Raw genomic sequence first — 17,442 nt, forward strand, 5'->3', positions numbered from 1 at the left:
GTAGTAGATGGTATTCAGTATCAGAGATCATGTTGTTGTTATTTAAAGGTTGAACATTAGGAGCGATAGCACAGCGGGTAGGGCATTTGCCTTGCATGCAGCCAACATGGCTGACTCGAGTTCGTTTCTTCCACCCCTCTCGGAGAGCCTGGCAAGCTACCAAGAGTATCTCGCCCTCACGGCATAGCCTGGCAAGCTCCCCGTGACGTATGCCAAATATGCCAAACACAGTAACAACAAGTCTCACAATGGAGATTTTACTGGGCCTGCTTGAGCAAATCAATGAACAACGGGAGGATAGTGATAGTGATTATGAGCAAAGTTGGAAAACTTTATGCCCAAGTGGATCATTTACAAGTCCAAGAGCTAAAATCATAAGAAGAAAGAGCAGACAATAATACATCAGAGGAAGCACATGAGCAGGCAGATTTCTGTGCTCTCTCTTCATAATTTGGATATGTGTTGGCTCAGTGCATGGACCAAGGGCAAATGCAGACTTAAGGGAGGTTCTGGGAGAGAGAGCTTTATACAGTGTGTTTAGGATTGTAGGGCCTGAGGGCCTCAACTGATGGACAGTGGGTTCAAATTCCAGCTTTCCCCCTCTTCATCTGTAAAGTAAGGTTGAGAATTTCCTTTGAAAGAAGGACTTACTTCATGATATTTAAACAAGCTCATACAGGTAACACTGTTCCTGGCACATAGTTACTAGTCCATTAACTAATACTGTTATGACACAGGGATCACACAGCAATGTGCAGGCAGTACGTGGATTGTATGACATGGTACTCAGAACAGGAATTCCTGAATGAAGAACTTACAGCATTCTCAATCAAGAGTTATAGAAATCCAGGCAAAACTCCACTGTAAGGGATTTTAAACAACGGTTAAGCAAAAGGTTGGAAGCAAGATGTTTTAATCAGGATACATTCTAGAAAACACAAAATTGACCAAAGGGACTCAGGTTTGGAGGGCATGAGAAGAGAAATGCAAACCTACAGGTAGCAAAGAGGGCAGCAAGAGGAAAAAAACTAGTTGCAAGATAACATCTGCTCTACATAGGAAATAACCAGTTACAAAATTTCTTTTATATAAGGGACCACTTCCTAAATCTGCCAAGACTATAGCCTAAAAGTAAGAATGATTCCAGATGAAAGGGCCCCCTGTCTTATTCGGGAAGGAATACAGCAAAGCCAATATGCCTATTGCTAAATGGAAGATGGTTGGTTCCTCACTAGTCAGAATTAGCTTCCTGCCAGAGAAATTACTTCTGTGTGTGCTACAGACTTTCTAAATCTAATTCATGATAATTTGGCATCCAGTCTATAGGCTACAAGTGACCCTAAAATCAACCTCCTAAAAAAAGAGCTTTCAGGGCAGGGGAGATAGATCAGATAGTAGACCACATGGCTAGCTTGCTCGGGCCCTAGCATGGCCAGGTGTGGCCCTTATGAAAAAGAGAAAGACAATCTCAGGCAAAAAATACAAGCTATCTTGTTGAAAGAAACTTTGAAATGTCACTTTCTGCCTTTCATCAACTTAACTACCCAACACTTGATAAAGGTTATTTTAGGCCCAGAGCATCTATTTTCTTACAAAACCCAAAGCAGGGAGCATTGCATCTAAAGGTGAATTTAAAAAGGTGATCTGGCACTCCATTTTCAGGAGTGAAGTTGGGTTTTGTTCACAGTAAATTGTACAGATTTTTCTATTCCTGCAAAATATGCCAGTGGGATTTTGATGATCTTTAGGTAGAATCTACTGTTTACTTAGGTGTTATATGGCTGAAATGTAATTACCTGCCAGAGAAAAACACATATCAAGAAACATACTGAAATGTACCTGGGAGGTTAAGTGAAGATCATTCCAAAATTCTGAAATAAAGTAGACCCTAATTTTGATTATAAAACAAATGCAGGGTTCTCAAATGAGGACCTCACCTCAACTCTCATTTAGAAGCAATCTTGGCTTTCTTTAGATATTTCATATAGGTCTAATTATTTTTTGGGTTTTGTGTAAATTATTCCAAAAACAACTTAAGGCTTAGATGGAGAAGTTTGGTAGGGGCAGAGGATAGTGGAGGGGTGTAGGCAAGACTCGTGGACTCTTGATGTGGCTAGGACCATATTCTCATGACAGGCATCCACCTGTAAAACCCACAAATCAATTACCCAGGCCCCTGTCATATTTAACACCTCAAACCCTGTTATAAAATCCTACCACCAAATAACTGCAATATTTTTTAAAATAAAACATATTTTAAATGTTGACCTGTTGTGTTTTGCCAAGCTGAAAATGAGGGTGTTTGTGTAACCTTACATGTTAAAGATAAAGAATTAGAACTTTTAGTTGGTAGTCACAGTAGGAAGGAAGAAACTGAACATTGGTTATGTTTTTTTGAGTAAGGTGCCAGTAGAGATCTTTTTACACAGTACAATGTTATAGAAACTTCCTGAATTCTAAGCTTAGTGGGAAAGTAGAAGTCACATTAATGTGGAATGTGAATGCATTCAGCCTTAATTATTAAGATGACTATGTTTATTCTTTGCTTAAAAAGTTTTAAACTGGGGCTGGAGCGATAGCACAGCATATAGGGCATTTGCCTTGCATGTGGCTGACCTGGGTTCAATTCCCAACATCCCGTATGGTCCCTGAGCACCACCAGGGGTAATTACTGAGTGCAGAGTCAGGAGTGACCCCTGTACATTGCCAGGTGTGACCCAGAAAAGGAAAAAAAAAGTTTTAAACCTTTCTGCATAAATGCATGGCAGTAGTACTCCCACAGACACTTATCCTGTATAATATTTCTCTGGTGATCAAATTAGAGATGAAGAATAATAACTAAAAGGAAAAAGGAAGTTTCTTCATCAGCCATGTTCTGGAACTAAACAAAGGCCCATTTCCTGAGTTATCTGTTTTTCAGAGTTGTGGCATCATACTATGTCTCTCCCCAGTCTAAACTCCTAATATATTTTCTTCCTGGGCTTCTCACTGGGAGATATATCCCTTTGGTCCACTAATTACATTTTCCCAAGTATCTCTGCAGGAAGCCAAGTTAATTTTCAAATAAATACTATTACTTTGGGACTGCTTCTCAGAGGTTGTCATGGAAAGTCCTGTGAATTCTGATGTGCTGATGTGATGAATTCTGATGTGAAATATGAATTTCAGATATTAATATAAATGTCATGTCACCAGTGACTGCATGAGTCTCTGTTCAAATAGCCAAGCAAATCCTTATAGCAAGAAAGCTCTCACCCTATGATCCAGCAAAGAATAATTGATCATAATTGTGTAGCATAAGGCAGCCACTACTGCTATTTCTATAGGATCTCTTTCTGTTCAAATAAAGCTAACTTTTCTCTTAAGAGTCCAACAAGATGTCAGGGAGCAGAGTTAGTTCTGAAAGAAAGTTATGTGGCATGCAAGTCTGTTTGTTACTGACTATGTTTGATACATAGTCAGTCGATGAGCCCATGTGTCTGGTGAGCATGTTACTTTTGATTGTTTTCAAAGAAGCCAGTGGGAGAAAAGGATCAGGAGTGGGTTCTCCCTTGTTACTGTGGAGTTGAACTGGGTGTCAACCTATTGTGTTCTACCAAGTGGAGTTTGAAGAGGTGATTGCAATATTTTTGGAATTAATATTTTTCCTTGATATGTATTGTTACTGAATAATAGTCTAAGACTTACTTACACATAGTTAAAGACAGAAAACAGATGCAAAAATTCATATATAAGGATGGTCTCATTCTTATATACAAAGAATGAATCAGAGAAGAAAACAATCAAAGAATCTATCCCATTTAAATTAGTATCCAAAACATCATGTCTAGGAATCAGTTTAGCAAGAAATATGAGAGATCTATACCATGATAAATTTAAATCACTTAAGAAAAATATAGAAGACCCTTAGGAAATAAAAAAATATTCTATATTCATGGATTGGAAAGATCATTATTATTTAAATGAATATCCTACCTAACTAGCTATTATAGAGATTTTATGCAATCCCCATCCAGATTCAGATGACATTCTTCCAGGACTTAGAAAAGTCAATAATAAAGTTTATATCGAATTAGAAAAGACCATAAAAAACAAGAAATTGGGAGGCATTTTATTACCTAATATGGAACTGTGTTATAAAGCTATAATGATCAAAACTGCATAGTACTAGATTAAAGATAGACCCTCCGGTCAATATGTAAGAATCAAATAAATACCCTATGACACAACCTCATATATCACTGTATCACTGTCATCCTGTTGTTCATCGATTTCCTCGAGCAGGCACCAGTAACTTCTCCTTCGTCCTAGCCCTGAGATTTTAGAAAGTGCCACATTGAAGGCTCTTTCAGGGTCAGGAGAATGAGACCCATCATTGTTACTGGGTTTTGGCATATTGAATATGCCACGGGGAGTTTGCCAGACTCTGCTGTGCGGGCAGGATACTTTTGGTAGCCTGTCAGTTTCTTCAGAGTAAGAACTAGATAATTAGAGGTCGCAAGGCTGCAAATGCAGCCTTGTGCTTCCGGGAGCTGGGTTTTATAGTCTCTGGGTCTTGGCCGTTGATGAGATAACACGGTGCTGGGGCAGTTGGTCGGTGAAACACCTACCTACTGGAAGATGGGGGATCTGGGTGGAGGAGGCTCAGTCCCGATCGGAGTAGGCTTGGAGATCTCAGTCCTGGGTCCTGCATGCCTGGGTTCCTCTGCCGGTTCCTTCATGCGTGAGGCTCATCCAAACATGTGGAGAGTGGTCGTAAGCATGGCTGTGGCTGGAACCGGAGGTCTTCAGCTGCCGGGGCTCTGCTCAGAGTGGGGAGGGAAACTCAACCCACCCTCCACCAAGGGTGCCCCAGTGAGGACAGCCAGGCGTGGAGGCAGGAGACTATGCACTGTTCTCTTCCGGGCGCTGGGTTTTATAGTCTCTGGGTCTTGGCCATTGATGAAATTACATCGAGCCAGAGGCAGTTGGTGGGTGTAATGCCTACATACTGGAAGATAGGGGATCTGGATGGAGGAGGCCCAGTCCCGATCCAAAGAGAGCTACCATATGGACCAGCCAATTGCATTCCTCAATATCTATCTGGATGCAGCAAGTCACAAAAATATATACCAAGGTGATCATCTGTCTGCCCCTCATGAATCACTGAATCAATGATAAAATCAAAGCAGAAATCTAAAAATACCTCCAGGATTAGAACACAAATTCAGCAAAATTTGGAAGTACTCTGGACTTGACATCAACTCCTGAGGACTGAATGTTGGTACATTGTCTCTGAAGATTAACATAAAGAAATTCCAAAGTGCATGGTTCACAATCACTTAGCTTCAAGTAAGAGAAGAGGAAGCAAACCAGGTACCTGGCTTCAAGCAAGGTATATAAACAAGTAATTTTCGCCTCATATATCGGGACAGTTAATTTTTGATAAGGGAATGGAGAACATGAAATGGAATAAAGATAGAATCTTCAACAAATGGTGCTGGGGAAACTGGATAACTACCTGTAAGAAATTAAAGCTAAATCCATATCTTACACCGCACACAAAAGTCAATTCAAAGGCATGGAGATCCAACCAGAAACTCTAAAGCACATTGAGGAAAATGCAAAACACTTCAGAATTGAACCTCAATGGTGTCTGAAATTATATGGTACTATTGGCAAAGGCAACACAATAAAAAAAAAACCATGAAATTAAAGAACTTCTGCGTGGCAAAAGAAACGTGGGCTAAAAGTAAAAGACAGCAAACTGAATGGGAAAAACATATTTGCATTCAACACATCAGATAAAGGGTTGATATCCATGATATATAAAGTATTCACAAAATTCAAACAAAAAAATTCAAAAAGTTATTGTAAAATGGGGAAAAGAAATGAATAGACACTTCTCAGAGGAAGACATGTGGATGGCCAGTAGGTACATGAAAAGGCTCAGCATCACTTCATCAGAGAAATCCACATCAAGATAACAAAGAGATACCATCTCACACTAGTGAGAATGGCACATATCAAAAATAGTAAGAACAATCTGTGTTAGCAAGAATGTGGTGAAAAAGGAACTCTGTTCACTGCTAGTGAGAATGTTGTCTGGTAACAACCACCCTTGTGGAAAGAGTATAGAGAGTTCTCAGTAAACTTGGAATTGAACTGCCATATGAACAGAACAGCAATATCACTTTTGGACCTCTACCCCCAAGTCATAAAAACACTCTCTCAAAAGGACATATGCACACCATTATTCATTATTGCACTCACTCAATACAAACACTAATATATGGACTCAACCTAGATGTCCAACAACAGATGAATGAGTTATGAAGATGTGATATATATACACAATGGGATGCTATTGAGCTTCAAGGGATAATGAAATCTCATGCAATTTGCTGCAGTATAGTTGGAACTGGAAGATACCATGTTGAGTGAAGTAAGCAAGAAGGAAAAAGACAAGGACAGGATGATCTCACTTATCTGTTATATATAGAATACTGGATATGGAAATGTAGTAAAAGGAGGATCTCTAGATCACTCTTGACCCCAGTGTTTAGAGGGGAGAAGGATAGAGAAAGAAAGAAATCAAGGTGGGGGGCGGGGTAGAGACAGGGAAGAAGAGAACTGGAAGTAATGAATGGGCATCAAGGTTTCAGCTGTACCAGTAATATGGGTGAGTGGTAAAGCCATATATCCAAAACACAGACTCAACAAAACTGAAAACATGAGATCTAAGCTGCAATCACTGAAACTTTGTAATGTGTCTGCCAAGTTGAAAGGCAGAGATGGGATGGGGGTGAAGGTTGGGGTGGGGAAAGGGGAGAAATCTGGTGGAAGGAAGTTGGCAATGACAGTGGGATTGGTGTTGAAATATTATATGCCCAAAACTCAAATATCAGTAACTTTGTAAATCACAGTTTTTTTTAATAAGTTGTAAAAAAAACAATGCAATTTCAAAGCTAGCCTCAGTGGGCAGCTTTTAGAGAATATCCATACAAGGAGGGAGTAGTTGGAGATTATAGTTGACTTTTTGCTTCTGTGCAGTATGAAGAATTCCTTTTAAGACAAATGAAAAGATGTGTTTAGTAACCACTTTCTCCTTTTCCCTAGGGTATTAAATAGCACATTGTTTGAAAGCTGGGAAATAGTTGGACCTTACCCTTCCTGGTGGGTGTTTAACCTACTGCTGTTGCTAGTACAAGGCCTGAACTGCTTCTGGTCATACTTGATTGTAAAAATAGCTTGCAAAGCTATCTCAAAAGGCAAGGTAAGATGAAACTTACCCTTTGCAATGTGTCTCAAAACATACTGTTTTTTCAGTTTTGAATCAATGAAAACACTATTTGTTCTTTCAAATTTCTCCTTTGAAATGTTGCCTCGCTGGCTCGAAACATGAATCAAAGTGTCATTTTATTCTGCTCAGTTCATTTTTTAAAATTTGGCATTATTTTGCACATGATGATTGTAATAATCTATATTCATACTTTCAGAGATAATAATGATACATTATTTGTTGTATTCTTTTCTCCCTCACTGTCTCCCTTCATCCTTCTCTGATCATACCTGCATTGAACACTGAACATGAATTCAGTTATTTTTCCTCTTATGATAAGTTTCTCCCTTTATTATTTATTTCTAATAAAATTCAATCACTTTGATTAAAAATAAATTCATGAGGCTGATTGAAATACAGCTGGGCATGACCCCTTCTGTGTAGAGCAGCAGCTTTTCTGATTTGTTCTCTGTGACATTCTCTTACTTTCATTGTTTATTCTCTTCCTTCTGCCACCCTGGAAGGCTGGGAAGTGGAACCCTTTACATGTAAGTTCCTACACTGTTCTCTGTCCTTGTTCTGGATGCCACTCTCACCAGAGAGGCACTCAGTTTCTTTGGTTTCCCTGAATATTGTTCTTCAAATCTTTTTGCACTGACTAGAGGCTCTAACTGAGGTGTGGCTCCCACTAGCTGCAAAGGATATAGTAGGAACCGCTAAGTTTATGCCTTTTTCTCTGAGTTTGCATTCTGCTAAATTTTGCATGATCCAACAGAGAGGAGAATTGTTTTGTTGTATTTAACATATTGGCTTTAAAACATAAACATCACAGAGGCCAGAGGTATAGCAGGTAGGGTGTTTGCCTTGCATGCTGCTGACCCAGTTTTCATCCCCAGCATTTCATATGGTTCCCTGAACACCACCAGGAGCAATTCCCGAGTGCAGAGGCTGGAGTAAACCCTGAGCTTCACCAGGTGCGGCCCCAAAAGAGTCCATAACAGATGGCTGAGATGAAGCTGACTATCCTAGGAGAGCAGCAGTAGTCCTCCTCAGTTTTTTGAAATTAAGGTGTTTTAAAGACTGAGACCTAGAATGCAATTAATGATTGTCTCTGTAAACTTGAAGGAATACATTGGACAGCAGACAACACATCAGGTAAAAACAGTAAAAATTTTTAATCAACATCACACAAGGAAAAGACCAGAGTGAAGTAGAAAGAAAAGTTAAGGAGAGAATCACATGGTCCAGATGGAGACCCCAGTCAGCCCTTGACCACTTTTTCCTCAGATGGGGGAATAGAGGAAGCCCCTTGCACAGGTGGCTCCAGACATCTAGTCACATGCTATGGCCTACGGCAGGAGTATTCAGTATCGGCTCTTACATAAGTTCAAAATAATTGATGGGGTTTTTGTTTAGAAATAAAGATTAATTTTCCCCTCTATGACATTTTCTTTAAAATAACATAAATTTCTAGTTTTAAATCCCTGTGCTCTCATTTGATGATGCAAATTAAATCAGTGGGTCCAGTGCCTTTAGCTGAATAACAGGAAGTGGAGTGCAATGATGCTGAAGATCCAGTTACTTGTGTTCTTACTGCTGTTGCCACCTGATGTGTTGTCTTCTGTCCAGTGTATTCCTTCAGATTTACAGAGACAATCATTAATTGCGTTCTAGGTCTCAGTGTTTGAAATATCTTACCTTCAAGATACTGAGGAGAACCACAGCTTCTCTCCTAGGATAGTCAGCTTCATTCAGCCATGGGTTAGGGACTCTGTTTCCAGTGGGTTGTTTTGAAACACTCTAAAATGTTTTTGGAAGGAAGCATAGATATAGATTTTTTTCCCAAATGCAATTTAAAACAATCTAACTAAGCATGTAAATTAATTAGTCTTTGAAACTGAAATTTTCTTAAATCCTGTTTGCAGCTTAATAGATGAGTAAGGGATTTCTAATTGTAGTGGAGGCTTTTTATAATGTTGTCTTTTGTGATCCATAGTTTTAAAGTTAAATATTATAATCTAGTTATCTGAGTGCTTTTGTATCTAAATTGTCTTTGAGATAGACAGTTTGTGTGAATTCAGACTCATCTAAAAGGACATTAGAGTGAGGTCTGTTTTTATATTATTCCTTCATCCCTGGTCAGAGTAGAGCAGTAGTGTTCAGTTGTCTCCTGTCACCACAAACTGTGAAAAAAATGGACATTCTTTCAGTATGGGTGACTTTTTAAGTGGGAAGGCAGCTAAATCCATGAGAGAGTGATAGGGATAGAAAAAAATTGTAATTTGGAAAAGTCTCCAGTTAATTCTGACACACTTCCCAAAATTGCCAACCCCTCCAACTAACCCTCGAGGGAAGCACAGAATCTTGGGGGGGGGGGGGGGGGTTTCCCATAAACCAAGGCTACCAACTTCCCAATTCCACCCAATTTAGAAAAATAAATTGCATTAAGTTACTGAGAGACCTGTTGGTTAAAACTCTTACTATAAATCCACAAATTAGCCTTATATAGCAAGATGTTTAAACTTCTAATTTTTAAAGCAGTGGAATATTTTCTTCATTTCTCTCTAAGTGACTCTCTTGATAGGCAGTAGTGTTCATGGAATGTATATATTTATACCCAGGTAACTTACTTCATCATCCAAAGTACTGTGGGGCTTGAGTGGAGAACTAAAGAATCCCACAGTAATGGTGGGGATGGAATTGATGTTAATACAGTCAGATTTCTTGGGTAATATCTTAAACTAGACCTCATTCATCAGGATCCCTGTCGTTAGTTGCTGCCCCTGGTTAAGTAGAATGTAAAACAAGGGTTCTACTTAATTTTTAGCAGACAATAACTCTATTAAGTGATAAAACAATATATCTTAAAACCTAATAAGCACAATATTTTAATCATCCAAGCTGGTGGAGACCTCCATTAGTGTCATTAAGCATTGAGCGCTGACTTTAAATGATGATCAAGGAGAATATGATCATCAGAGGAGCAGTTGAGGGGTTTGTTCCGCATCCTTGTCAATGCACTCCCATGATAGTTTGCCACTTGGCTAGTACTAGTGGGATTCCTAATTCATTCTCAGTATTGAAAGATAAACATGGAACATGTCACTACATTCAGCTTCTGGGGTGCCTAATCCACCTACATTCCTTTGTGCCCAAATTGTATATTTTCAGTGAAGAAGGACCAGTTACAATGGCAGCGTTCATAACTTTTGATTTTAGAATATTTTGATTTGGATCACTTTTCTTTTTTGTGAATGATTGCATGTGCTTCTGAGCATGCAGTACTTTGCTGATTCCTTAGGACCTGGTCAAACTCACCTTCTCATATTTCACAGGTGTCCAAGGATGACCGAAGTGATATTGAGTCTAGCTCAGATGAGGAGGATTCAGAACCTCCTGGGAAGACCCCCAACTCTGCAACCACCACCAATGGTACAAGCGGTACCAATGGATATCTTCTGACCGGCCCTTGCTCCGTGGATGATTAATCATGGAAAAGTACAAGTCCTGAACAAAGTGAACAGTTTGTTTCTGGAAGTATTTAATAAATCACAAATGCAGTTCCTTTCACCATATTTCAGCACCAGAAATAAAAATTAGGATTATCAAAGCATTTTGAATAGTGCACTGCCATGTGTCCTGTCTGTGAATGAAGAAAAATTATCATTCTCTATATGTAGGCATGCTGTATGTAATTGACACAAGGGAACAGTATTTGCATATGTACTGTCTTAGAATATTATTTATTTTTTTCTATTTGTTTGTAAATTTGTGGACAAAAGAGGGTTTCCTCACTCCTTTTGACTCTCTGGGTTTTTGACAGTGAGAGAGATGCTCTGTTTGCTTCCACCCTTTTCTCTTGCTGTAACCCAGTTTTCTAGGAGTATCAGCTTAATTTGTCAGAGCAAGCCAAACTAAGTGCAAAGTTCTTGTACAGCTTCAGATAGGTTTGCTTTCTTTTGTTACAGTGCCCGTAGTGAGATTTCCTACTCAGTCTCAGTGGCCCTTTGCCCCCTACCAAGTTTAGGCATGATGAGCTAGTACTTGGCAGTTGTCAATCTTCATGGTGGAGTATCAGTTCATAGGAAAAGGAGTGGTGATTGAAGAACTTTTTGAGTTGTTTCACGTTAGAGTGCTGTGGAATAGATTTCATTTTTGGGTACACAGCCAAGATTTCTTCAGTTAATGGGATAGCTACTTGAAGGATTCACTTTGTCAGTTTCAGAGGATTTTTGGTTGTTGAGTTTCTTTCTCTCTCATGAGTTCCATGCTGGGATTCTGGATGAAAATGTTTACTTAAGTTCACAGTAATAATCAAAGAATTACTGTTGGGAATTTATCTGGTGACTAAAGGTTGACACAGAAAGTAGCAGATTTCACAGACTTGACCACTAACCCTGCTGTTAGCATGATGTTTTCTGTCATATCATGAATAAAGAAGCCAAGTATTTGGGGACAGAAAATAGAAGATTTTCAAGAGATGGCCAAAGTCACCCCTAGGACAAAGCACTTTACTGCAACCAGCTTTCAAGTCTCTAATATTTGATTTTTATGTTTTTTATTTTATCAAGAAAAATAAAACCAGTGGGAGAAAATTATTTTACTCTTTTTCTTTTCTTCTTACCCCAGAATGATTTTCTATTATTAAAGCTGAGCAATATTATACTCTAAATCTTTAAAGTGACTTCTTTCAACGTCTTGTTTGGTTTCCAAGAATTTTTTGGAAAGAAGTATTTTGAGAAACAATAAAAATTCCGTCAGAAATATCAGCAATGAGAAAGACTTGAAAAAATCAGTTTCTATAATTTCCTATATGACAGTGTTCGCTAAGTGGAGATAACTAAATCTTACATATATACCAAAGATTTTCATCTCTTTCCTTCCAGATATTAGTAAGGAGTTAAAGGGTATCATAAATATGTATTTCATAAATCAGAAAGGTCAATGTCTAAAACAAGGAACCAAAAAAATAAGTAGTAGTATGAATATGAATTGAATTTCACCACAAAGTACTCATGTACGGTTCAGAGCCATGCACATTCATATGATTTGGGGGAGGAATTTTTAACTAACTTTAAATAAATTTGTTATTTTTTTAATTGATAATTTGAAATATGATTTGGGGGGAAATTTTTAAACAAAGTTAATGCCTACACTAGCCAACCTTTCAAGTAATATTTTTTTTAAAAAGAATGTTCTCACATATAATATTAAATCTTCCCCCTTCATTATTTTCAAAATAGTATGATGCTGGTATAATCCATCATAATAATTGGGACTATCTTTGCTTACTTAAGAAACAATGCAATTTATTCTAATTTTAAAAAATCCTATTATTTTATTTCAGAGGGAAGGGAAAATTCTAGGAGTATATTTTGTGGGTGGCTTGAATTTGTAAGGCCTATCATAAATATCAAAAATACTTGTTAGTCATCTGAACATCTGCTAAAATGCAGAGATATAAAAAGTAACAGCAAACATCTTGTACTTGAAAATTTTTTGAGGTGAAAGTTTCTTTTCTTATCAGCTAAAATGTGGAATAGAAAGGAGAATTATACTTCACTTTAGTGTATGAAGCAAATCTTTTTAATTCGTAAAATAAAGCAGAGAACAATGATGATTCAGGTTTGGATTATCTGATGGTTTTTAGCTCAAAAGAAATGGTTTTTGAGATCAGTTGTAAACTAAAGATTTAGAAAAGTTGCATAAAAGAAAGTAAAATAATTCTGTCCTTTAAAAAGACAAATCTAAATAATCTGGTTTTCCAAAAAGTTTCTTACAAAAATAACTGGAAATGCCCAGGCTCTTGGAGAAAAATAACAAGAGTTCTCTGTATTCCTACAGACTTTTATTACATTTTACAAAATGGTATGTGTAGGCCTCTAAAGATGAGTGGTATCTCTCTCTACTAATCTCCCACTGGTCTGCTAAGGCTGAGAGAAGAAAAAATATGTGAGATTATTTATCTACTACCTATGTGAAACCATTGCTTTGAAAGTGTATTTCGTAAATTCAACAGTAAAGTGTTGTTTCCCGTTACATAACTAGCCTGTGTTGCTCTTTCTCTTTCCTGGTCACATTCCAACCTTCTCAAGTCAGTAAAGCGTGTAAGGATACATCTAAAGTATTTTTTTCCTAATGTTATAGCTTTTACTAGCTCTCTTAGTGGAGAGGGAAAAGTAGAAAATCAAGTAGAATTTGGCCTTGGGTCAATAAATGGTAGAAAAATGTGTGATCTGTATATGTATACGTACGTTTCTCTAAAAATGTGATAAAACCAAAATACCACTGACTCATCTTTACTCATATTTTCATACAAACCATCCTCCACAATTTCCCATCCCCCTCTCAACTTCCAGTTCAGACTTTCCACAGAGTTGAGAGTGGCAAACACTCCAATGGCACAAACTAGATCCTAAAAGGCATAAGGTATACACCTAATGTAGCAAGCAGATCCTAATTTAGTCCTGTGAATGTTAAGGATAGAGCAGCCACTCTCAATATTTCTAATTATTATTTCATTTGGAAAATACATGTGATGACTACTGTACTCCAGGATTTTATTATCATCCAACTCCTGCTAGACAGATGATATCCTGAGGTACCATCAGGTAATGAAACAGCTAGCCAAAAAAAAAAAAAAATGAATAAGAAAGATATGGGCAAGCGTTTGATGAGATAAATAGTCTTTAGTGAGGTTACACTGCAATAATTTCAGCCCAAATAGTGTGTAAACCTTAAAATGTCCAGTTCTGCTGCCAGAATTTCCATTCTGAGTCATGAATTTGAAAAAACCAAATTCCTTCACCTTAGGTAGCAAAGGTTTAAGTGTTTTACTTTCTGTACTTTAGGCTGTTGTTATTTGGGCCTAAGTGAAAAATGAGATTTTATTTCAGCTTACTTGAGTCTTTGCAAAGAACTTTTCAGAAAGGACTTTATGGACACCTAATGATTGTTTTCAAAATGCTCATGATTTTGAATTAAATTAATTTTTGTCCCTTTCTTAGAAATATTAATGCCAAAGTTTCCTGACTATTTGAGTACCTTTTCTTAATTTGAAATACAAAATGCATACATAATAATTCCAAAGGTGTTAACAGTGTTTGTTTATCAGTATGTGTGATGATATTGTGTCCAGAGAGGCTTCAAGATATACTTTGGAAATAAAAAGGTAAATGTTTACATTTCATGTAATAATCTGAGGTCTTAAGATTCTGGCTTGCTTTTCTCTTGGTTTTTTTTTGGGGGGGGGGGGGAGCTGCTTCCTGCTTTGTAAATAAATAATAGTTGCCCTGAATGTTTATAACATACAAATGAAAAATAAAATCAATCGAAGTCAATCTTATGAGAAGTGATGACAAAGCACTTTCAGTTTTTAAGCAACATGTAAGAAAAGAAAATGCAGTTAGCACTCAGTAATCATAAGGAATTATTAAAGTCATACAAACTAAAGCAAAATGTTAATTTACATTATTGTTGTTCCAAGTTTACATTTTTCTTGGTAAAGTGCAGTTTTGCCATTCTCAAATTATCAGAGCGAGTAGCCCTGTTTCACTCTGGCCACATTTTAGATCTTCCTAATTAGCCAGGAAAGGATCATCTCCTGCTCCTTTATGTGCGTGGTTCCCTCCCTTCCTCAAGGGGGCGCCCAGTGGATGTAGAGGAGCAATTGGAATACCCAATGCTGTTTTTCATGGAGAAAATTTTACTACAGAATATCAAACATCATAATGTTAATAAGATTTGTTATTGAGATCTGCAGACACCAAAGGAAAACTTAAGTCTTTAACAGGCGTTTCCAATTTGAGTTCAATCTGAAGCCTTTGAAAGGAAAATATTTGCCAAATAATCACAAGCTAAAGTCCCATTAGATCAAAGAAACATGTTTCCATGTCTGCAACCAGATGACATACCATGTATTGTCTCTGTACATTTTCAAGATTGTTCAGGCAGTGATTGGAGGGGACCTTTATCCTTAAATCTGTCTTGCTTTTTCTCACTCACTCACATTCCTTTAAGCTACCTGAAATTCTTGATACACGAAAGCCTGAATAACTGTCACTTTTCTTCTATAAATTTCCCAGTAGCCTTTGGATCAGCGTGTAGCCACACTTTCTTTTCTATTTTATTTCATTTTTTTTCTGAGAGTGTTGTACCCCCATAGTCTGATTCCTTGATGTAGATCTGTGAGAGCTTGAATTCCTTTGATACATATAGTATAGCCTGGAAACCAGGGAGCTATAGCGGTTGGTATAATTTCTGTGTTAAATGATAAACTAGATTTTACAGAAATGTTTTCTTCCCTTTGATCTATATTGTAAAATCTCATTATAAAATTGTCCTTTAAAAATTGAAGTGTTTGTTTTTTAAAGTTAATAGGCCAAAGATAGGAAGTGGCAATTTTAGAACTTTGACTTTAGAACTTCATTCCTTTAAGCAAAAGAAGTATCTTCGTGTTTGACTTCCAAAAGTTTCATAAAGCCTCTAATCATATAATTTTCCTCAATTATGTTTGCCCTCATCATCATTTACCTCTGCAGTCATTTGTTGTTGTGTAAGGGGGAGGTGGTTAGTTTGGGGATTTGGTTTTTTTTAAAACTTGCAGTGAGAAATAGGATAGGTGACAAACTTTTCTTATTGTTGCTGTTGTTGTCGTTTTTTTAAAGATAATTCAGTGCTTGAGCATCTCTGTCAGAAATGGAATGATGTACTGTTAGCCAATTAGAAATATTTTATGTATTGTTGTGTTTTGCTGATTTTTATATGAAAACTATAATTATTCATTCTTGATGTCTGGAACAATCATTATGAGGATCATTTTACTTTGGAAACACTTTCATAATAAAGATAAGTGTTAAGAGTATTGTGTAAATGCCCTTTTTCTGTAAGCACTACCCAGGTTGTATTAGTAATATGTCATATTTTCTGGAATAAGACTTATTATATTACTATGTTGTCCTACTAGTTCTTGAAAACCTCAAAAAGTAACACACACACACACACACAGAGTTGAGAATTTGGCCAAACTATACTCTATAGAATTGCTACCTCGGTGTCCATTGTGTTTGGACAAGTGCATGAGGGCAGCTAACCCTCACCCAAGCTCATGTCCTAGATCACAGACTGACAAGCAAATTCAAGAGCCTGGAATGACTTAACCTGTGGCCGTGGTCTCTTTCCTCAAACCTCCTCTATGCCTATTCTGCTCCTTAATCCTGCTCTCTGATTAAAATGGGTTTGAACTAAGACACATGGCTTTAGCCAAAAAAACCCCAAAGCACCCACTCATGTACATTGGTAAAGACATGTTACCAAACCCAGGCTGTTCCTATCCTCTCTAATTTTCCAATGTGGTACCTCAAGGAAAGACATGCACCTCCACAGGACCTGTGAGTGATGCACTGCTCTTGTCCACCTTTTCTAACAGTTTGTGGTTAAACTTTGCCTCACATCCATCACTCTGTGCTCAATAACTTTGCTAAACTTATACTCAGTACTAATTTAGCAAAGTTACAGCATGTAGGATATAGGGTATTTGAAAATGAGAATATAGAAAGCTGGAACAATAGTAGAGCAGCTAGGACATTTGCCATGCATGCATTCAACTCTAGTTCAATCCCTGGTACCACATATGGTCGCCCTAGACTGCCAGGAGTGATCCCTGATCAAAGACTCAGGAGTAAGCCCTGAGCATCACCAGATGTGGCCCAAAGAACAAAAATAATAAGAAGAAGAATATATAAATCTTCCATCTTGAATCTTCTTCTGAGGGGAAAAAAATGCAATGTTTAGATATAAGTTCAAATATATCAGACTGGGCTGATTTTTCCAAATTAGAATCATTTAGGACAGAGAAGTCAACCAAATCACAGCAAGGAAAACTCCCTCCCTTTCTAACAGCTCTAGAAGATTGGCTGACATCATCTTCTCTTAGTCTGTGTCCCACTTTTTCAAATCTTTTCTGCCCTTTACTTTTTCCCTGTCACTCTGTCTTCCCCAGCTGCTCTTCTGCTCTAAGCTTATGTCATCTAATATTTCAAGAGCCATAAAAATAGCACTCAAGTTCGGCCAGACACCCCAGCACCACCAATATTATGCAAAATAGCAGACACCTACCTTATTAAAAAAGCTCCATGTTCATAATAACCACCCCCAGCAGCAACCCCTGATTGCAAGCATGA

At 37.6% G+C, this 17,442-nt stretch overlaps 1 protein-coding gene across 1 annotated transcript in view; it reads left to right on the top strand.

Annotated features, from left to right (window-relative positions):
- The window catches only part of CERS6 (ceramide synthase 6), a 350,871-nt gene extending 339,546 nt beyond the window's left edge, over positions 1–11,325 (top strand). Inside the window, exons 9-11 of the mRNA XM_056110252.1 lie at positions 7,099–7,255; positions 7,786–7,809; positions 10,597–11,325. Of these exons, the coding sequence (XP_055966227.1) occupies positions 7,099–7,255; positions 7,786–7,809; positions 10,597–10,749 (334 nt within the window). The 3' untranslated portion in view covers positions 10,750–11,325. The remainder of the gene's footprint in view (positions 1–7,098; positions 7,256–7,785; positions 7,810–10,596) is intronic.
- Positions 11,326–17,442: the final 6,117 nt, after the last annotated feature.

Source organism: Sorex fumeus, unplaced genomic scaffold (genome assembly GCF_029834395.1).
Source record: "Sorex fumeus unplaced genomic scaffold, SorFum_2.1 ptg000009l, whole genome shotgun sequence".
Classification (NCBI taxonomy): domain Eukaryota; kingdom Metazoa; phylum Chordata; class Mammalia; order Eulipotyphla; family Soricidae; genus Sorex; species Sorex fumeus.